This window comes from Vombatus ursinus, unplaced genomic scaffold, assembly GCF_900497805.2.
Source record: "Vombatus ursinus unplaced genomic scaffold, bare-nosed wombat genome assembly UNPS02014812.1, whole genome shotgun sequence".
Classification (NCBI taxonomy): Eukaryota; Metazoa; Chordata; class Mammalia; order Diprotodontia; family Vombatidae; genus Vombatus; species Vombatus ursinus.
This window is the reverse complement of record NW_020954590.1, coordinates 50,389,495-50,411,747: the sequence shown is the minus strand read 5'-3', so window position 1 is coordinate 50,411,747 and position 22,253 is coordinate 50,389,495. Positions and strand designations below refer to the sequence as shown.

Here is a 22,253-nt window from a genome sequence, read left to right as displayed (position 1 = left end):
AAACTTTTTTTTAAAGCAAAACTGGAATGTCAGAAAAACATACTTAGAAAAATTTCAAGGGACAAAATTTTGAGGGGAAAGCAGAGATAGTCTATACTATTACTACTACTATTATTAGTGGTACTAGTAATGAAAATAACCCAATTTATATATCATTTTATCACTTATGAAGTGGTTTTCCTCATGCCAACTTTTTAAGGTAGATTATGAAAGCATTAATATTCCCTATTTCTCAGATGAGGAAATGGAGGGTTAGTAATCTTGCCATGGATCATAAAGCTAGTCTACACTGAAGAAGGAACCAAACTTGGAACACTTTGAATTTAAGACTAATGCTATTCCTGTAACACAATGTTCCATCATTCTCTAAAGTTACATCATTATAGGAACACTTGACACTATTAAATACACTGGTATTTATCCCCCAAATTTAGTTTCTTCTCCCATACTAATTATATACCCCAAAGAAGCTTTAATCATGACAGTCACTAAGAATCAGATCAATGTCTCATTATTATGTAAGATTATGTTGAAATGAGCAGAGGAATGTCCATTCTTTTCTCCTGTTCAAATATTTTTTAAACACCTATGTAAACATTGCTAAGGTGGAAATATGTTTTGTATGATTTCATATGTATAATGGGTATCATATTTCTTGCCTTCTCAATGGGTAGGGAGGGGTTGGAGGAAGGGAAAGAATTCAAAACTAAAAATAAATTTTAAAAAAAGTATTTGGATAATGATTTAAAAAAAAAACTATCCAACATGTAAAAGGTACTCTACAAGGTGATAACGATTTAAGTATAGGTAGATTCCCCACCCCCATCCCCAAGTCTGCCAAGAGGATGCAACATGTAAACTGAAATATAAAGTATATTCAAAGCAATCCAGTCTTCAATTTCTGCACAAAGGAAAGGGTAATAGTGGAAAAAGAATTAGTTTTTGAGACCAAAGACCTGGATTTATTAAATCCTGGCTCTGTTACATACTATCTGTATGGGCAAGCAACAATCTCTCTGGGACACAACCACACCTGTAAAAGGGGAAAGGTAGGACACTAGACTAAGAGACCTCTAATGTCCCTTCCAACTCTAAATATATGACTTCACTGGAGGAGTTTACACTCTTCTTCAGAGGGGATATGGTAAATGTCTTACTAAGTCAGATAAATATCAAAATGTGTGAACTATAATTTTTAACATCTTTTTATTACTTGGAAATTTCACAAAGTAGATTAAATTTGTTTTGGGCATTCTCCCTCTTAAGTTTAATTTTACTATGTATGTATCCTCTCCTTAGAAAACACACTGAATTTTAACAGAAGTATTCTGGAGATAATATTTGATAATAAAATAATGACTAATAACAAAAACTGGATGCATTGTCTCATACCCAGTCTATGAAAGACACAGTCAAAGAAGTAGACCATGAAGGAAAAAGAGTAATTATGGAGCAGACTCGCCTTGTGGCATCCTTAGAATAACCAAAAGGAGATACCTGTCCAAGTATAGCAACTAACCACTAAGAAAATGATTTCAAGTATAATACCTACTAACTTGTTTTTAACCAATGGATAATACTTATAATCAGAAGTATCCATTTGGAAAGTGGGCTTCTAAAATATTTTAAACATTTGTTTACTTTAGCAGGTTAACTATGCCCCAGTGTTTAAGCTACCTTAATTTGCTTATCAGTTCTTGAATTCTACCTTGTTACCATCTATAAAGAAAAATGCTAGCTAATGTCAGTTAAAATATCACAAATTCCTAAACTGGTAAGTCCAAATTAATGCCATTTTATTCAAGTCACAAAAGACAAGAGAGGTTCAAAGCAAATAAAGCCTACAAAAGAGCCAGGAAAGTAAAGAAGCTCACCGAAAGAGACCAGAGGTTCCTAGCCCTGGCACCAGCAGTATGGACAAATCACCCAAGCTCTCTGAACCTGTTTCCTCATGTGAAAAGTAAGGATACTATCACTTGCCCTGCCTCCTTCTCAGGTGAGTCAGGAGGATCAAATGAGAATACATGTAATGCGAATGCATCCTGTAAACTGTAAGGCACTATGTAAATGTAACTTTTTAGGTAAAAGTGTTCTTACAACTGAAATGTCCTTCTTTCAAATTTCTGCCTAACAAAATAAGTCATTTTTTCATGTCCAAATAAAAAATTACCCTTCACAGTCCCAAAGCCAAAGGTTCCCTGCCCTTCTTTTATTTCAACATTCTGCAAAATGAACTTTTCTATTTCCCCTGCTGTTAGAAACTGTCTTATTTATCTTTGAATCCTCCACACATCAGGCTAATTACATAGTAGGTATTCAATAAATGCTTTTCCACATTTAACAAAGACATGCTCTTGCTGAAGACAAGTGAAATAAGTTATTGGTTTAATAGAGCAAGGTGAATGAACAAGCTATTTGTCTCTAACTTTTATCTAGGCTGAAAATCTCTAGTCCCATATTAACTGTTTAGTAGATATGTGATTTTTGTCCCAACATGAAATTGCTGAACAGTACCAATAGCATGCTGGCTCACCAAAGAACCAGCATAATCTTACCCTGCTACTTACCTTTCATCATGGTAACCTCAAACCCCTGTTGCCAGAATCTAATGATGGTAGTTCATAAAACTGCCACTACTACTCCCTACAACCACTCTGATGATCTAGTTTTGTTTTTTTTTCCTGCCCCAGAACTCATTTTTACATCCTATACTGAAGGTGATCTTTTCCAACTCCATGAAAGAAAAAAGTGTTCATAACTTTATACATATAAAATTCCTAAAGTCTGCCCATGCTGTCTTCTCTACAAAATAGGTAGAAGAATAAGACAGATGATGTAACTATCCACTCACTGGTGGGAACAACCCACCAGGAAAACTAAGCATGCTAGATAGCCAAGTACTGCCACCTCCACCAGCACCACTAGTGTAGGTACAAGGAAAGTAGTTACCTACTTCTTTCTACATGGTCACGGTTACTCTCTCCACCTTCTCATTTATCAACAATACTCAGTAAGTGCCTATCACCTACAGATCATTGCACTAGGCACTATAGTAGAGATATCATACAAGTAGCGAGGACAAATGATCCACAAACATGATATTTCAACAGTCTGGAAATCCTGAAGCCCCTAAATCCTGAAAAAATTTATTCATTTATACTACACGTGCAGTTTGTTCAATTTCTAATTGAAAAAATAAACCATCAGATACCAGAAGCAACAAGGAGGTAATGTGGTACTATGGACCCCCTCAAACTATCCCAAATGAGCCTCCGACAATATAAACTGAATTCTAGTTTTGGCTCTGCTACAAAATAGCTGTTTGATCTTGGGCAAATCATTTAACCTCTGGGTTCATTTGTAAAATGAGGGGATTAAACCAGATGACCTCTAAGGTCCCTTGTAACTTGCACTAAACCTGCAAAGGCATAGTCTCAAGGGCAAATTTGTCCTATACCAGAATGAACCTAGAAAAGTGACTATGATTTTCTTTCCTGGGTTCTTCTCTTGAATGATATTTCTGAGAAAAGATACTGATAAAGTAAAGATAATAGTTGGTTTTCTAGGTTCGTAGTTTGGTTGGGTTTTTTTTTTAAATATCATGTTGAAATGATTTTTTTCTGACAGGGTTATTCAATTTAATATTAGCATTCTGCCTTTTCCTGGGTGTGTGTGTGTGTGTGTGTGTGTGTGTGTGTAAGTAATATGATAAAAAACTTCTGTATATGTTGCCAACATTTAACACATAAACACCGTTCTCAAGAGTTATGTTCTATGCCATAACATAAAGTTGTGGGTTATTTGGTCTTTGTCGTAGAAGAAGCTTTAATGTTAATAAATGTTTTGTTTTGCTTTTTAAATTAAAAAGGGTCATGGAAACACTTCAAACTCTTTCTGAAGGAAACAACTATTTTATATTTAAATATAACAGTGCATTTATTCATATCAAAACATATTCTGCATATACTTGGATGCTTCAATGTAAATGTACACTTAGTAGACTATTCCATGATAAAGCATTACCTGGATTTTTCTCCCCAAAAAACACTGAATAAAAGCTATTTGTGAACTATAATTATCTATATTTTAATTAAGGTTAATTTCATTAGCCTCCAAAGACTTTATATGAACAGAGCACTTTTTTTTAACTTTGTCCTTCCTCCTCCATAACACAAATTATTTGACTATCTTACCTATCATCTATTCAAATATAACAGAATCAAACTATATTTATTGATTGAAAAATATATGCAAGAACAATTAACTACAACTACTCAGGCCTATAGTTTTATAATATATTAGTCTGACACTTGTCACTACCAAAAAAAGTCAGAATATAAAACATGTTATGACAGTAAAAGAGTATTTCTTGTTCCATATGTGTCTAATGACTGTCCTGCTACTCTAGTCAAGGTGATGTTTCTTTTTTCTTTGCCTCTTTGCTCTGCAGTGCTTCTAAGTATAGTGACAGGCTTTACTAGTAACAGCGCAAGCTCAGTGAAAATCTGGGAAATATAAGTGGAAACATGAGAGACTGCTTTATTTGGCAGTGCTAAAAAAAAATTGCAGGACAAATGGCAAAGCAGTGTGTTGGGACTGCAGGATGAACAATCAATAGGCAGAAAGCAAGATAGAGGCTTCCTCAGCTTCTGGATCGACAATCGACAGCTGAGAGACTATTTTTTGCTATGGTTGACTAAATATGGTCAGGGAAGAGAGAGGCACAAGAGAGCCCGTTTGCCTGGGAGTGCATGTTTTAAATGCTTAGCTGCCTATAAAGCTGTAACAGTTTAGCTCAACCCCTCTGAGTAGAAAATATGGTTAGCCTCTGTAGTGTCCATGTGGAAGTCCTGACCTCGCTTGCAGACTTGACCTCTGGAGATGAAAAGGTAGCCTCAATACAGATCTGCCTACCCTTTAATCTTGGAAACTAAAAACAAAACAAAAGCAAAACCTCAAGCAAGAAAAGATGCAGTGTACTTTTTAAGACGCCAGAAGAATCCAATACATTATGGTGGGGGTAGGATAATTGGGGGGGGGGGGTTGCTATTGCTTTGGTGGGGGGGAGAAAAGTATGCTTTTTTGCCTTTTAAAAATTAAGTAATTTCCTCTGCAACTTTTTTTTCCTCTTCCGGAGCTCTTCATCTGAGAAATGAGCTAGGTTCATCTTCCTTGGACATTCTAGCATCCTTAACTTTCGGTCCAGCAAGCACAAGGTACTCATTTCTACGCAGTATTAGTAATTTGACATTCCAAGAAAGATAGCAATGATGATTAAATTTTACTGTAGACACTAGCTTTTTTGGGAAGGAGGGGGGCGGGAGAAGGTAAGTTTTTTCTATTTAAGAAGGTGAGGTACTGTATTCACCGACACTTCCCCCTTACTTCCCCCCTCCCATGTAATGAAGAGCTGAATCAGCGAATAGAGTGAACGAACACTCAGGATGAGATGGCTGCTGCTGATGGGTCTGTCTCTGTAGGTCATTACCTCTCTTCCAACTGCAAATGCTGCATGACACTAAGCTTACAGGTAACAGCATCACAAGGCCTATGTTATTCTGTACTTTTTAAGGATTCCTTTGACTTTCTGCATGCTTACCTACGATTTACTAGATGGTTGCTTTAAATGATTAATTACTATCTGAACACAGTTTAATTTTAGAGTTCAAGTAGAAAGCCTTAGTAGTGTAAAAAGGAGGCTTTGAAAAAGCAGCCCAATATATCATGCCAGACAACTTATTTGAAAGATGTTATGTCATAAGTGGAAAGGTCCTTTCCTGCCATTTATTAATTACTAAAATTAAAGGTTTATTCTTGGTAATGGCTGTGTAGTGGATCATTTTGTTACCCCAGTAAATTATAACCTATTTTCAGAGATGTTATCTTAAAAATTACTAAATGATTATTTCAAGATTCAGGACACTAAGAAATATAATCATGAGATATTTTTAAAAATGCTTAACACTTAATAGCCACAAAGACAATTTAATTTAAACTCAGAATGTGCACGCTGTAATTCTAATACTGCATTGCTGTTTCTCCTTGTAGTATTGGGCTATCTACAGCTACATTCTGATTTGTTCTCTATCTGCTGCACTAGCTTTTTGTCATGGGCTGCAGGAAATCCACTTTCCCTGCCTTTTTTTTTTTAACTACAAAATTTCCTGTGATACTTTATTTGCAATTAAGTCTTCAATGCTATAAGAATTAAGTCTTCTCTTACTATAACTTATTTTCATCTCTGACAAATGCACGTGCTAAAACTGGGATGATCCTATCCCCAAACTTTTCAGTTCTTTTAAGTTTATATACTCATATACTTAGTTTATCGTTCAATTGCTCTAGTATGTTCAACAAAGAGGTTTAAAAAAAAAGAAACTTTTAATTGGCTAGCAACTAAATATTTTATATCTGATTATTAATTTTTAATTCTCCTAGAAAATGTCATGAAACTTCAAGTAAATAAATTTAATGACTAATAATGACAATAAAAACATTAAAGAAGCATTCAAATAAACATTACCACTTTTGACCTATGGCCTACTGGTAGCTTAAATCTTAAAATAATAACTATTCCTTTTCTCTTTAAACTTAGTCATTCTCTTGAAAATTTGCCCTTAAGGCACTTTGGACATATTTTATTACTTACAAATTATAAAATCTACATAAAAAGTATTAATTGGATAAAGCGGGAAATTTTTATTAAGATGTAGTTTATGAAAAATTTATTTTCCACTGAACTACCTGCTTTTAGAATTCAGAAGCACAAGTCATGAAAGAATTCTGCTGAGAAGACCAAGATGAAACCTTTCCAATTACCGAAATATACCCTGCACAACTTCATCAGGTCAATGAATCATACAAATTCAGTCAAACCAGGATGAAGAGCAACTGATATGTTTGGAAATGACTATGTCCAGCATCAACAACGAAGTATAGTAAGCCTTAATGCCAAATCTGCAGGTAAATGACACTAAAGTTCAGTCCTTGTGAAAAAGTAATCTGTGCAAGTAATTGCACCATTTTTGTAAATAATGAGAAAGCTCAATGTTATTCTAATGATAAAGGAATAAGGAAAATGAAACATTTCAGGTTTATCTGACAACCATCTAGACCTACTCAGAGTACATACTTCTTTATGTACCCATATGAACATACAATGCTATGGAATGTAAAGAAGTATGTATTTTTGGTAGGTGATAAACCACTAGATAAACTAGACTGCGCCGGGAAAGAGCAACATTTCTTTTGGCGTGACCTTCATGTGGCAAATTAACCTGCAAGAAAGAGGACATTTTTTAGTATTGCCACAATAAAATGTGAAATAAAATATTCCATTCCAAAGACACTGAATGTATTTATATGGAGGAAGAAAGATTTCTGTTGAGAAAAAGGTAAAGAAAAGTTTGAGTATTTTGGTTCATTTTCTTCCATTTTAAAGCATGCTTTCTCATTTTAAATCTTTTTTAAAAACAAGAAAGATTCAGAGTGAGTCAGGTGACTAAAACCTGAGAGCAAAAAAAAAATGTCATCTTAGCACAAAAAGAAGAAAACACGGCTTACTTTCAAATCTAGTATCTACCAATAATATTTTGATTCAACTATTACATTTTAATTTAGGTATGTCACATTAGTAAGATTTTTTGATTTGTCAAATTCTGGCATACAAAAAAAAAAAGGCTTACTCAGTCAAAAATGTTAGCAAAAAAACAGCTGTTGAAATCTGACCTCTACATATTTGGGGAAATTTTTCATCAAAAGGCTTTTTTTTAGTAGTTGTAACAATCAGTCACAGCAATACCTTCAATTCTAAAAGATTACTGATTAACAGTGACCCTGTTTTCCCTATCTGTGACCCCGTTTTCCCTATCTCTGCTCCCCAAGAGAAAAAGTATCTTTGGTCTTATTGCTTTTTAAGTTTGTTTAAAATTTTTTACCCAGTGTTTAGATGGAACAAACTGAAATGTTAGACGTAAGCATAGAAAATGATAATCCAATGATTTCTAGGACACAACTGCTAATCATAAGATTACCACTACCAATAGAATCTTGAATTAAAAAAAATAATGAGGGCTTTGGGAGGTCATTTTACTATATATATTTGAGCTTTGTTTTATCCCAAGCAATTATATTTAAGCTAAACTGGGTTAACTAATATATAGATGCCCAACTATTACCTATTTGCAAGGTATAGTGTTATAATTCAATTTATTATAAATGCTAAAGACCCACTATTTGTAGAAAATTGCAAATATAAGAAATCTAGAAAGATATTAGCATTAAAACCATCAATTGTTATGAATAAGCACTATGGGGGGGGTTCAATGGGAGAAAGAAATCCTACATGCCCATCAAAACGAATAAAATAAGCACTCTTAAGGCCATAAAAGTTAATGCTGGGACATCTCTCAGACAAGCACACCCAAGTGATACTATTTCAATTTGGATAGCTAGGAAGATCTTACCTGAGGTATGGGATTTTGTTTGAGTTATGCTGGCTTTTTAATATAGTGTTCTTTTTGTGTGTCAGAAGACAGAAATGTCTAAAAGTTGCCATAGTGCGTTTTCTTTCTACCCATTAATGTAATTAGTCAATCACGCAATAGAGAAATCATAAATTACACCTATAACCTGCGGAGAAAATGAAACTGACCTTGTGGTGTTTGAGAGACTATAAATCTTTTAAGGTTGATTAAGGATAATCACATGTGCAGAAGAAATATCTAAACTAACATATTTTAAAAATATTTCCAATAATGATCTTTTAAAGAACTAATTCCCTCAAACACAGCCTAGTGTTCATCTTTTAATAACAATTTTTAAAGAATTTTATGTTACCTGATAAACAGTGACCTTTAGAAGTTCTAAACAGCAACTCCATGACTTACTACTTCAACAATGGATGGCGGTTTCTCCCATGTTCTCCAAAATTACTACTTCATTATGATTATCCCCTTAAATTTCATATTGAATAACCTTACAGATCAATTACTCTATACGTTTTAAATTTTATTTTTAAAAATTACTGAAAATGTACCAATGACCCACTGATCTCTTATAATCTCATTTTAAGATCATATGACACTTTGAAACAAAATGAGGCTAGTCCATTACAAAAGGTATGATCATATATTGATACTATTGCATATTAGCTTGTTAACATGTCTAAGAGTATATTCAGTCATACTAAAATGTCACAGCTATCACTTAGATCAGCTGTTCATTTTTAACTGAGTACACATTAAACTCTGGGCATCTGCTGACACTGTTGTAACTCAAACATTTCAACTGTCTCCCTGACAGGGATAACAGATGCTGACATTATCAAATGCTGTACTATGTGTTTCTTTTTTTCCATGGCCTCTTTTTGCCCCGATATGGCCAGTATATGAAACTGAACTGACATCCAAAAGCACACTTGAGCAGCTGGATCTACTAAGTAGTTCCCATATAACTGATAAAAATAGAAGCCCATTTTAAAGTTATCATCAGTGCTTAAGTCCAGGCAACCTGACACCTGCTCTGTTTTTATTAGAATACACAGTATAAAGAATATATTTACATAAATACCTTCAGCAACATAATACTTAGCTACCAACAGATGCAGAGTCTACTTGACAAAAGTAGTCTGCACTAATGCTTACCACCCCTCCGCCACCCCCCTCACAAAGGTTCCTTAACTCCCTCCGGTCAGACAAGAGAGGAACAATAAAGAATTCTGCTGAAGCTCTGCATGACTCCTCTAACTAATAATGTCCCTTGTAGGCTGTTGGTTTTTTTTTTAATCAGGCCTTTAACTTCGTATAGTAATACTTTAAAGACAGGCTTTGATACATGTTAGAAAAAGTTGTTCTACTATTTTCTAAATTGTCATCATTATGCTAACATGAAATAGTGAAATTCTAGCTTTTTATTTACTTAGACATTATTTCTTTAATACTGAGATTTCTTTGATCAGGGTACTCTTTCCACCAAAACTAATCACAATCTCTCTATACCAGAGGTCAACCTAGTGATAAATCTCTCCAAAATTATTTAGGCTGGTCATCAGACTATAGAGTCCAAAACCAGGCCGGTATGCAGTGCCTCACCAGCAAGGTAGGATCTGCCAGGGTATATATTCCAGAAGCACAGCCTTGAAAAAATCCAGGGTCACCTCTACAAGAAAATGAGGTAGCAGAAATTTTGATGAAGGTAAAAAATTAACCTTAACCAAAACTTCATTTTGCTTATGAGATGAGATTAGGCAACTTGTATTCAAAATTAGTGTATCTGTATCAAAATGAAATACAACTAATTTTGAGGAAATCAAATGATTATTTTAAGAGAAGACTAGCCAACTGTCTGTGTAAGGTTAGCAATATTACATAAGTAATATCAGGTGAAAAATACACTGACATATATGGTAGTTCCTTTCACCCACATAGGCTCAAGCAATACTTTTAATATACGCATGATCTATTTATAAACCAAAGGGCAGAGGTACTTCCTCAAGGCCACTCTCATTCTTCTCCACCCCCTTTCAGCAACTTGCTATTGGTCCTCAACAGTTTAAGACTAAAAAAAGCAATGGTGATAGAAAAGATGTGACCTGTTGAAATCGAGAACAGTACTTATCCTCACTTCTAATATACAGATATCAATTTTCACTGGTTAAGCAATCTGGTTTACTGCCTAAAGATTTAAATCAAGTGTAATGTGTTACTCTAATGCAGTTACTTTAAAAATGAGTAACTTTCTGTATTTGTAAATTATATGAAGTCATTCAAAAGATGGACTCAGTAAAAGAAACAGTGTAACAGTCCACCCATTTCTGTTTTTCCCGTAAACAAAAGGAGTCATTCAAATGTAGTCATCTTTAAAACAGAAGTCTTTCAACTCAGCTAAACTAAGTACAGATCTTGTTAATTTCTAAATCTTACAGAGGGGTCCAAGTTTGTAAAGGTTACTAACACAAAAAAACTAAACTATTTCAAATCAAACAGCTCTAAAGCATGACAATGCTTTGCTAAAGCTGGTAAAATGGAACCAAATCACCTATTCTATGGATTTGGTCCCCTTCAACCAGCTGTAGCTATGCATTGATTACTACAAGAAAGCAAAAACTTTCAATAAAGAATATAATTAGCAAATACATAAGTCAACTAATTTTCAATTTAAGTTTTTCAGAAGATGATTAAATACAGTACAGATATTTACAGTAACATTTGAATTTTATATTTTATCAAACTATTTTAAGGTATAATGTTTCTGTTAAGAATGCTTGTAAAGAATGATTTTTATGTTAGTCAAACATGTTTATTAAAATTTTTTTATGAAAAATAAATGTTGACTGTTAAGTTTCTCAAATATAGCCTTTTACTTATTTATTTCATGTTTCTTGACATTAAATTTATTTCCCCTAAGATGATAAATGGTAATGAAATGAAGGCATACTTCATAATAGAAAAACTAAACTTCTTTTCTATGACAGAGCAACCTAAAAATCTACAGGCACACTAAACCACTATTCATCATTACGTATAGTTGAGTCTGAAACAAATTATATATTTAATACCAAATTATATAGAGAAAAAAGGTTGTATTACATGATGATTGGAACTGGACCTATGATTTCATTGTTACACGGAACTCTTTGATGAGTTCTTATCATTATTAACTCTTCTCAATTCAGATTGGCACATTCTCAGTAACATAATCTTAAAGGGTTGCCTAGAGAAGAGGTTAAACAAAATTTCTCATAGACTACTTAGCATTAATCTGAGAATTCTGACATTATTCACCCCAGTTAAAATTCACCTTGATTCAACTTGGAGTGTGAGGAAAGGGGAGGGAAAGAGGCACTTAGAACACAGCATACCTAGTTACGAACTGTAGTAGACTAGAAAAAACACAGGAGTAGGAGTCATTTAGTCCTGGTTCCTAGCCCCAGCTTTAGCTTTGTGATCTTGGAAAAATTGCTCACTCCTTAGGGTGAATGTATCTTTCTCCATAAGATGAGGTTAGATTGGATTATTTAAGACCTCCAAAATATTCTAATCAACTATAAAATGCAAATAATTTATAAGATTTACTACTGTCCAAACTGATAAGTATGCACTTCATCCCAATTTCAAGTACATATATGGTTCTAGGAATAACCACAAATTTCTTTTTCCAAAGATAGTTTTGAAAACAATCACTTTCAAACCATTACCTATTTCAATAAACACATTTTACAAAGAAAAATACAGAAAATTGTTTTACCTACATAACTCTCCCCTAACAATTATTTCTATTTTGAAATACCAGTGACTGAAAGTAGCAGAGATTCCTCTAAACACAACATAACATGTCCCTCTCCAGACAGTCGAAGGACTAAATTAAGAGTAGAGCAGCAAGCTACTTAAAGCTGGGAGGAAAGAAGGAAGCGGAAAACTAGTGAATCCTTATTCAACTACTCCAGTCCAACTGAATCTCATTATCTCAGCTTCCCTTTGCCTAAAGGGACAAAGGGCTATTAAGTTTCTTCCAAACATCTTTCTATTCACTCCTGCCAATCCTGCTTACCACCATACCACCCCACAACCCTGTTCAGTAGTTTGTGTAGTCCTTCCCCTGGTACAAAGGTACTTAAGTTCCATGTGTGATGGGAAAGGAAAGGCTATAAATATAAATTTTTAATCATTTACAAATTTTCCGCTTTTCTCTTTCACAAAAAGACCCTGAATCTCACTCTAAGCAAGAAGGAATCTCTTAAAAAAGGATATAAATTCTAAGTGCTCTCTAGTCCATCCAACTTTGCCACTCTCTTGTATAAAAACTCTGGGTAACAACTATTTGATAAATGGAGGCAAGTATTTCAAAGATTAATGAAGGTTAGTAAAAAGTAGGCAGCATCCAGATGCTCACATAACTTTTTCATTTATCTATTCCCATCACTTTGTAGTGAAAAACACTGGCAAAAATGGAAGATGTGAAGGACATGTGACTAATTTGGCATTGCCCTCAGTTTACAAGGCCTCTTCAATTCATAGCTGATGAAAACAGGCCTATCTGAATGCCATGCTTTTGTTTACAAGATAGACAGCTCAGAGTGCTCTGAGTTAGGTGAACAAACAGCAAAATAACGTTTTCAAAGGCTCACATCTGAATGGCATATCTACACATAAACGAAAGCAGGTATCAAATAAGAATAGGCTATCAGTTGCATTTCCTTTCTCAGGTATTTTTCTAATGCTAGCTAAGCTGCTTATAGATCATAAATGTACGAAACATCAGTAAAGCCCCTAGTGAGACAGACTATTTAAGGAGAAAAAAAAGCCTTTAACATAAAGAAGATTCAAGTTTAAGACTCAAGTTCCTACAGCTAAATTATTATAAAAATAATTACATTCACTCTTTAGTAGATCCATTACTAGCAATAAAAAAAGTTAAATAAAAACAATAACTTTGTGGAGACAGGAAAGAGAATGCCTGTAAGTTTGGTTGGCAATTCAGCTAAGTCTTAACATGCATCTTTTGGTGACTATTAAGAATTCTTGGCTAGATTCCAATCTGACAAATGAAGAAACCACTGGTAACGTCATTTACCTTTAGGACTGAAACACCTGATTTTTTTTTTTTTAAAGGCAGGGGGAGATACACAGAGAAAAAGAATCTTAATAAATAGCAGATTAAAATAATGAAAGACAGGTATAATTGATAGCATATTGCTTGCCTTCTTAATAGGTGGAGGAGAGGCTGAAGGGAGGGAAAGAATTTGGAACTCAAACTTTTTAAAAAGAATGTTAAAGAGAAGAAAAGAAAAAAATAAGGAAAAAGAGGCAGTCATGACATAGTAAATAAAGAGTTGGCTTCAGAGTCAGAGACCCTAAGCTCTTCTGATACATACTGCCAACATATGATCTGGACAAGTCACAACTTCTAAACGACCCAGGAGATTCTCTAGAGTTTGGTAAGGCAGGTGCCAATCCAAACCGGTACAGGTAGTTTCCTTATCATTAGTTCCCTACACTAATGAAATCATACATCTGGTTTTAAAAAAAAAGTAATTTTCTATACAATTTTTATCCAAGTTTCTAAATAGCTATGTGTAATTCCTACATTATCCAGAATATTTTAAAATGTCAACATATGAAGCAAACTGCTCAGTACCTATCCAATTCAAAATTCCTATTTTTCTTTCCCAAAGTAATATAAGGAATGAGTTTGCAACAAAAAACAAAATTATCTTGCTATTAGGTGGTAAGCTGCTTACTTGCTAACTACCAGACAAATAACAAAGATTGCAATAGACTTAGATCAAGAAAACCGGAATCCAAATTCCACCTCAGACACTGAACAATCCATTTAACTTCTTTCAGGCTCAGTTTCTTCATTTGTAAAAGGACTACCAGGGTTGCAAGAATCTGATAACATATGTAAAACATTTTTGCAAACCTTAAAACACTATATACATGCTAGCCATTTAAAAATAATGTTTATTGCTATTATTATTATTACTAAGGCCTGTCTGAATATAATCCATGGCAGGGGTTGGCAAACTAAGGTCAATTTGGTCCACAGCTTGTTTCTCTATACAGCACAAAAAAGCTGAGAATGGTTTTTGCATTTTAAAATACAGTTTTAATGTATTTAAAGGTAGAAGATCTGTCCCTTGGGCTGTATGTTGTTTGCCCTGTTCTATGTTATCACCAAGCATTTTATTTCCATCGCAGACTGATGGCTGCTAACCTAGAAATACTTTTTTAAAAAAAGATAAGACATCCATATCTTCAGAAAAATATGTTGGCAGATTATGAATGTCTCATTTTCAAGAGGAACAGCTAAATATATATTCCATCACATTTCAGGTAGGAAGTAATCATATTCTGACAGGTCAAGGAAAAAAAGAACACAAGAAAGGGTATGGGCTGATATCCTAGTTAAAATTCCTTTGACTCTTAAAGTTTTGGAAACTTTCAAAGATTTTTTTAATATTACAATGAAAATTTTAAAATGGGTATCTTCCTAAAAACTATGTTAATTTCAATCATGAATCTTTGTGAATACCAAGAAGTTTAGTGTGGAAACAAACATTTTGCTTAAAGCGTAAGAAAACAAATAAAATAGCATAAATTCTAATAATCACAAAATTAAGAGCAACATATTGCTTAGGGAATGGCTAAAAAACTGGTACATGAAGTAATGGAAAATCATTACACTGTAAGAAAAATGAATATGGAAAATTCAAAGAATGGGAATAAAACCAACTGACAAAATGAAGTAAGCAGATATTTTCTGGACTCTAGAAATAACAATCTGAGCATACAGTAGGTGCTTAATAAATTTTTGTTAATGAACGAATCTGATTTTCTAAACACTAAGTGAAATGACCATACACAATTATTTTTTCAAATTCAGAATAAATCAGCAACAGATCCTTCTTCCTACTCTGGCTTTATTCAATCCTCATTATTTTCATGGTTCAGTAAGGAAAAGAAATGGCAAGTTTTAAGACATGAAGCTTAGACTTTATTAAAATGCATCGTTAAGAGGCAAGCTTAGAATTAGAGCAGACAGATATTCAGGACTGTTTCTCTATGAGCAAATCAATCCATGATCCTTTCCCAGCAACCCATTAGTGCCAACTATAGGAAATGTATAAAGTAGACAGGGATATATACTGTCTCTTCAAATGAAACACTGCCAAGTCCAGATAGCAGAGGTATTTTTTTGTTGTCATTAAAATAGCAGTGTGGTACTGTGGAGTAGAGTACAGAAGATCTAGGTTTGTTTGTATACTGGATTTATTACCTATACAACTCTGGACAAATTACTTTATGTCTCTGGGGTTCAGATTCCTCATCTATCAAGTGACAGCATTGGACTAGATGACCTCTACAATCCTATAATCTATCATCAGTAGTTGTTGGGCTAAGAGTGCTGTATGCCTGAAAACTCTTAGAAGTAAATCCTAAAAAGTTAGGAAGAGGCAAAAGCTATGGAAGAAGTCAATATTTCTTCCTTTGTATAGGATTAGAATTTGTATAGGAGAGTGGTCTTTTCTCTGCATTATCAATCCTTACATTTATTAAGCACTTACTATACACCAGCATAAATTGGGGGTAACCCCAGGAAGACACTAAGATTTAGGAATGCTGAGAAAGGCTTTTTAGCCAAAGGTAGGGCTTTGGTTGAGCCTTTAAAGAAGCAAGGGAGGTAGAAATGAGGACAGAGAGCATCCCGGGCACAAAGAGACAACTATAGTGAAAACTATCAAAATTAGGAGATCCTTGTGTGTGCAAGGACAGCCAGGAAGACAGTATTCCTTTGATACCAGAGTACATGAAGGGGAATAAGTGCAAAAAGACTAGAAAGATAGAAAGGGGCCAGATTATGAAAAGCTTTGAAAGTCTAACACAGGATTTCATATTTGATCCTGGAAGTAGTAAGAGGCCTCTGGAGTTTACTGAATAAGGGAGTGATATGGTCAGAATTCCATTTTAGGAAGATCAATTTGACAGCTGAGTAAAAGATGTATTGAAGTAGGCAGAGATATGAGGCAGGAAAAACAACCAGTAGGTTATTGCAATAATTTAAATGCTGAGGAAATGACCAGAGTGGCTGCCATGTCAGAGGTGAGAAACAGGTCTAGGCATGTAGTAACATATATACTCAAAAACCACTAACAAGCTTTCTGAAATGGCATTTTACATCTGAGGAATCTCTCTGAAACCGAAGACAGCATTTCCCAATGTCATTCTTATCTTTTACTATTGCATTTATTCAACAAAATAAAACTTTACTTAATTCAATTCCAAAAATTTAGAGCTTTTGACAATTTATGCTGGAGTCTCCTAAGTTCAAATTTCTCAGCCTAGCATTTAATTCAATTCAGTAACTATTTATCAAGAAGTATTTTAGATGCTGTTGGATATAAGAGACATAAAAACAAAAACAAACAGTGTCTTCCTTCAAGGAGTTTGCATTCCAATGGAGAGTTGGGGGAATGACAATAGAGGGCATCTTATCTAGGGATCTTGAGAGAAAAAAGGTCCTTCTTAGACTGATTTCTTCAATTAATTTTTAAAATAATAACTCTTCAGACACAGACACTTCAACCAAAAAGGACGCAACTTGGTGGTGCAGTGGATCATGGGCTAGATCTGAAGTCACCTAACTAGTTATGTGATTCTAGGCAAATAATTTAACCTCTGTCTGCCTCTGTTTCCTCATTTGTAAAATGGGGATGATAACAATAGCACTTATCTCCCAGGGTTGCTGTGAGGGTAAAATGAAATAATATTTGTCAATCACTTTGCAAACCACAGACCACTTTTCATGATGATGATGATAAAGCTACTCCAACCTCCATGTTGTACACACTATATCACTGATTTTATATTTTATCCATGAGTCAACAGGAAACTAATGAAGGTTTCTGCGCAGGCTAGTGACAAAGTAAAACATGTTTATCAAGAGATTCTGGCATCTATGTGGTATGTAGATTAGAAAGGGATGAGACTGGAAACAGGAAGATCAATTAGGATACTATTACAATACTCCAAGAAAGACTTGACTAGGGCCCAAAACAGGATAGTAGCCTTATGAGTGGAGAGGAAACAAGTGCAGGAGATAGTGCAGAGTCAGAATTAACAGGACTTGGCAACTGACTAAATAAAGATGACTCTTTGGATCTTTGGATCTGGGAAAATAAGAAAGTGGCAATGACACTTATGGAAATGGGGAAATTTTAAAAAGAAGAGGTTTGTGGTTTAATATCTGTTCATTTGGTACAATGAAAAAAACAAAATGCACACCAAAACAGTTTCACTTGCAAACATTTGCCTAATAGCAGTCTTCACAAGAGATGTCAACTAGTAACACACATCAATTTCCCCTCTCCTTTCTTGTAACCATTCATTTGGTTATAAATTTAGCTATCTAATGTAATTATAATACATTCTCTGTAACCTTTAAACAAAGTTCAGGATAATGGGGCAATAAGTATTTAACTACCACTTACAAGAACTAGGCAGTTACATCAAACATGATAGCTACCATCAGAGCTGAGCAAACTAATCTCACAAAAACATAAAATTCAAAACGCAATTTGCTTCAATTAAACATTTGTTCTAAATAAATGCACTAAATATTTTTATAGACAGGTTTTTATGTTCTTAATTTACTTCACAATAGCTTTGTTAGTATAACAACCAAAAGGAAAAGGTTACACAAAGGAAACAAAGTTATTAAACAAGTATAATCATAATGAATGAATGAATGAATGATTATTTAACAAATAATTTAGTCAGTATCATAATCACCATTACCAAGATTTGAGGTAGACACTTTAAGTAATCTATAGTTATTTTAACAGTAGCTATATCCTAATAAATAAAAAAATTCAAGTATATATACGTGTGTGTGTGTGTATGTGTGCGTATAAATAAAATATATAACATAACCAAAAAGAGGTTAAATATCACATCTTTACCTGGGGTTTCCTCGTAGCGCAGCATGGTGTAGAGCATTAAATCCATTGTTGTTTGTGATTGTAACATCTGCCCCAGCTTCTAGAAGGACTGCAAGGATATCATCACGTTTTTTACTTATCGCATCATGGAGGGGTGTATCACCTTCAGAATCCTTAATAGATAAATTTTTTAAAAGGTTACAGATCAACTTATAACCCTGTACTTAATGACTTCAAAATATTATGACTATTAGAGATAAAACTGATAAAAAAAATTAAAAGATCATATTCCATCTGTTATTAATGTGATATTTTTAATATACAGTGTAGAAACTGGGTTTTTTTTTTAAGTTCCAGATGGACACTTTACCTTACACAAAAATCATACTTCATAAGTAACAGGCAGTCATAATTAGAAGTATTATACTGCAGAAAGGCAAAACAATGAAAAAAATCAAGAGGAAATGAAACAAGCTTCAGTGATACAACTTAATCAATAGCAAAATATAAATTGAAAAGTCTTCTCGAAAAAAATTAGCAATAAGAAAATGGACCAACCAACAACAGTATTTCCCCTATCTGTATGTACTATCTTTAAAATCTCTATCAAATTTGTACCTGCTCTAGGCCCTACTAGCACTGACCTAAAACCCCTTCATTAATTCACCTTTGATTAGTCTGCTGTTACCCCTAATACAATCAACCTAAAGTCAACAAAAAGATGTCTTTGTCTACTATATGTATGCATAATTCCCAGTCACACTCGAGTCATGTCCAAAGCCCTCAAATTTCTACAAAACTCCTATAATCACTTCTCTCTTCCACACACTAACAAAGCACACAGATCCAGAGCTGGAAGGGACTTCAGAAGCTACCTAATTTAACCCCCACATTTTAGCGGTGAGGACACTGAGGGGGCGGAAGGGGTGGGAAGAGGGAAGGGAGGGCACTATTAACTTGCCTAGGGTCACTACCCTTGTATGTATAGTAAGCATTAGGCTGAATTTGGTGCCCCAGTACTCTGACTACAAAACAAATGCTCTTTCCACTGTACAGTATACTCTCCTACTATATGGACCTTGTTATATAAACTATGGCATCTCCATCCTAATGGTGTATTTACCTATACTCAATTCAACGAATATTTATTAAGGTTCTATTACATGTCAACACAGTTTGAGACTCCAAGTATGAAAAGATGAAAAGCAACATAATCCCTGGCCTAAAGAAGCCAACCATCTAATATAACAATAAATAACACATTCTACAAATCAGAATATAAGTACAAAAGAAGTCAAAAAAGTATGGCATGAGAATCCTCTCATGTTCTGCTGTGTACACGGCAATGTTTTTTTTTCCTTTTCTCACTTTGTATTTAAGTTTAAAACAAATTTTAAAATTTGCCAAAAAAAAAAAAGCACGGCATCAAGTGAGGAACTGCTTCTAGCTAGAAGGCACAAGAAAGGCTTGGCATTGATACCTGAGCTGGGTCTTGAAGGGACAGAAGAATTTCAAAGGCAAGAGACTGAGGGCAATGGAGAGAATTGTGGAAAATGTCTTGCACAAATGTACAGATCATGGAATTTTAGAGCTGGAAGAGATGTTAAAGGTTATCAAGTCCAATCCTCTGGTTTTACTGGTGGGGAAGCTCAAATAGAAAGTTTGAGTAGTAGTGAGTTCAGCTGGAAGGCACAACAGATACAGAGGGAAAACAGACCAAGACAGATTATAGAGGGCCTCTATAATTTTTCAATTCAATTAAAATGAAATTGAAGCACCTACTAGTATAGAACACTGTTAGACAACAGAGATACAAAGACATACACAGAACAGTTCCTACCCCTTAAGCAGCTACTGGAAGAGATGCAGTACGTACAAAAATAAATTCAAAATATTTTAAGGCAGGAGATAGATAACATTAACAACAAGGGGATAGGGGAAGGCTTCATGAAAAAGGTCTAAGTCTCAGGAAAGCAGAGAGTAGAATGGAGGGGAAGACACTCAAAGCAAGTTATTCCTATCGTTCAGGCAAAAGGTGATATTAGAACAGGAGAAGAAGACAAATACAAGACAAATTGTGGAGACAGAATTGGCAAGATTTAACAACTGACTGGACACTGAAATCATGGGAGAGACAAGAGTCAAGTTTGACAGTTACAAACATGCCTAACTGGGATGGATTAAAATAAATACAGAAATTTGAAGAATGGGTAGCTTTAGGTGGAAAGATAACTAGTTCTGTTTTGAACATGGTTAATGTGAGCTGCTGATAGGATATCTAGGTAGAAGTGTCCACAGCATGTAGTTAGTTGGTGACAAAGCATCGAAACCCAATAAAAAAGATTAAGGCCTGGACATATGGGGCTGACAGTCATATGGAGAAAGGTGATAACTGAGAATGATCACATCCAAGTATTAGAAAAACTATTTTTCCAGGAGCATGAAAAAAATACACCAGAGAGGGTAAGAAGTTGGCTGTAGAAAGATCAGGTCACAGACTATGAAGGTAGTTTAAATGAGAGGTAATAAAAATGTAAAACAAGGAGGAAGATGGAAGGGAAAGGACAGGTGCAAAATAACATGGAAGAAAAATCTTAAAGACTTAGCAAATGATTGAGGGTACAGAAAAAAAAAAGATAAACAATGTTTATAATGACCGGGAAAATGGTGATGTCATCAATAGGAATAGGAAAGTTGGGCAGGAGCTGCAGATGGACAATGAGTAGGGCCCAGAATTTAACCATTTAAATTAGCAGAAATGGGGATAGATAAAACCTAGGAAATGTTCAGTATTTTTAATCATCCTAGACTGTTCACTGATGCAAAAGGTCCCACATAATATCAATATTCTCTCCCTGAGGTTAATATAGCTCTGAAGCATGGAACACTGTAATAGTTGAAATTTGTATTTAAATTACAAATAATCCAAAGGTCGAAGGAAAGGCAATGGTGGACTTAGGTAAACTATAGCATGTTGTTGCCAAGAATGACCATGTAAAAGATGTGGCATAAAAGACAATCACTGAGATTATGACTATAGGGTCTGCCTTGGAGTCAAGATGATGTGGGTTCAAGTACCACCTCTGACACACAATGACTGTGACCCTGGAAAGGTCACTTAACCTCTTAATGCTCTAAGGAACTTTCTTCTTCTTCTTGTTCTTTTTTTGACATTTAGAAACATCTATTACTCACGTCCCTGTTAGAGTCTTGTAGGCCCAAAATAGCAGCCAGAGACTTGCAGTGACCTAAATCAGGCCTTAGGAAAAAGGTCGCCAAAGCCCAGAAGGGAGGGCCCGGCTCTACACCACAATGAACCCCAAATTCAGGGCTTTACCCTAGCAGCAGCCAGGACCACTGCAGCACCTTTTTTTCAGAAAGTTTCCTTCAACTTCAATCCCTCTTCTCTCCGAGCCCTTTCCTGCAGGCACCCCTTTTTGCTGGTTAAATAGTAGGGGAAAGGGGTTTTGGTATGCATGTTCAAGTGTGACCAACTAAGACTTGACTGCCCTCAATACCAGTGGCCACCAGTCTCTCCCCAAGGTCTCACAACTGTGTTTTGAGGACAACAACGATTTTTACTCCCACTCCCCGAGTCCTGGCAGAAAAGAAAATCTTTGTCAAGAAAATAAAGTCTCTTCCATTTTTCTCCTTCTTCCTGGAGGTAGGGAACCACTGAGTCCTTCCCCTTTTCTTCCCATTTTCTCAGCAAGTTGGAGGATAAAGCTTATGATGAAGATGGGAACCACTCCTGGAGAGTGGTTAAATTCTTTGGTACCAACCACTGCTCTTAGGTAAGACTGCATCCACGCTG

At 34.8% G+C, this 22,253-nt stretch overlaps 1 protein-coding gene across 1 annotated transcript in view; it reads right to left on the bottom strand.

The window, feature by feature from the left end:
• The window catches only part of LOC114053907 (E3 ubiquitin-protein ligase MIB1), a 144,230-nt gene that overhangs the window by 50,034 nt on the left and 71,943 nt on the right, over positions 1–22,253 (bottom strand). The window contains exon 12 of the mRNA XM_027877031.1: positions 18,461–18,612. Coding sequence (XP_027732832.1) covers positions 18,461–18,612 — 152 coding nt within the window. The remainder of the gene's footprint in view (positions 1–18,460; positions 18,613–22,253) is intronic.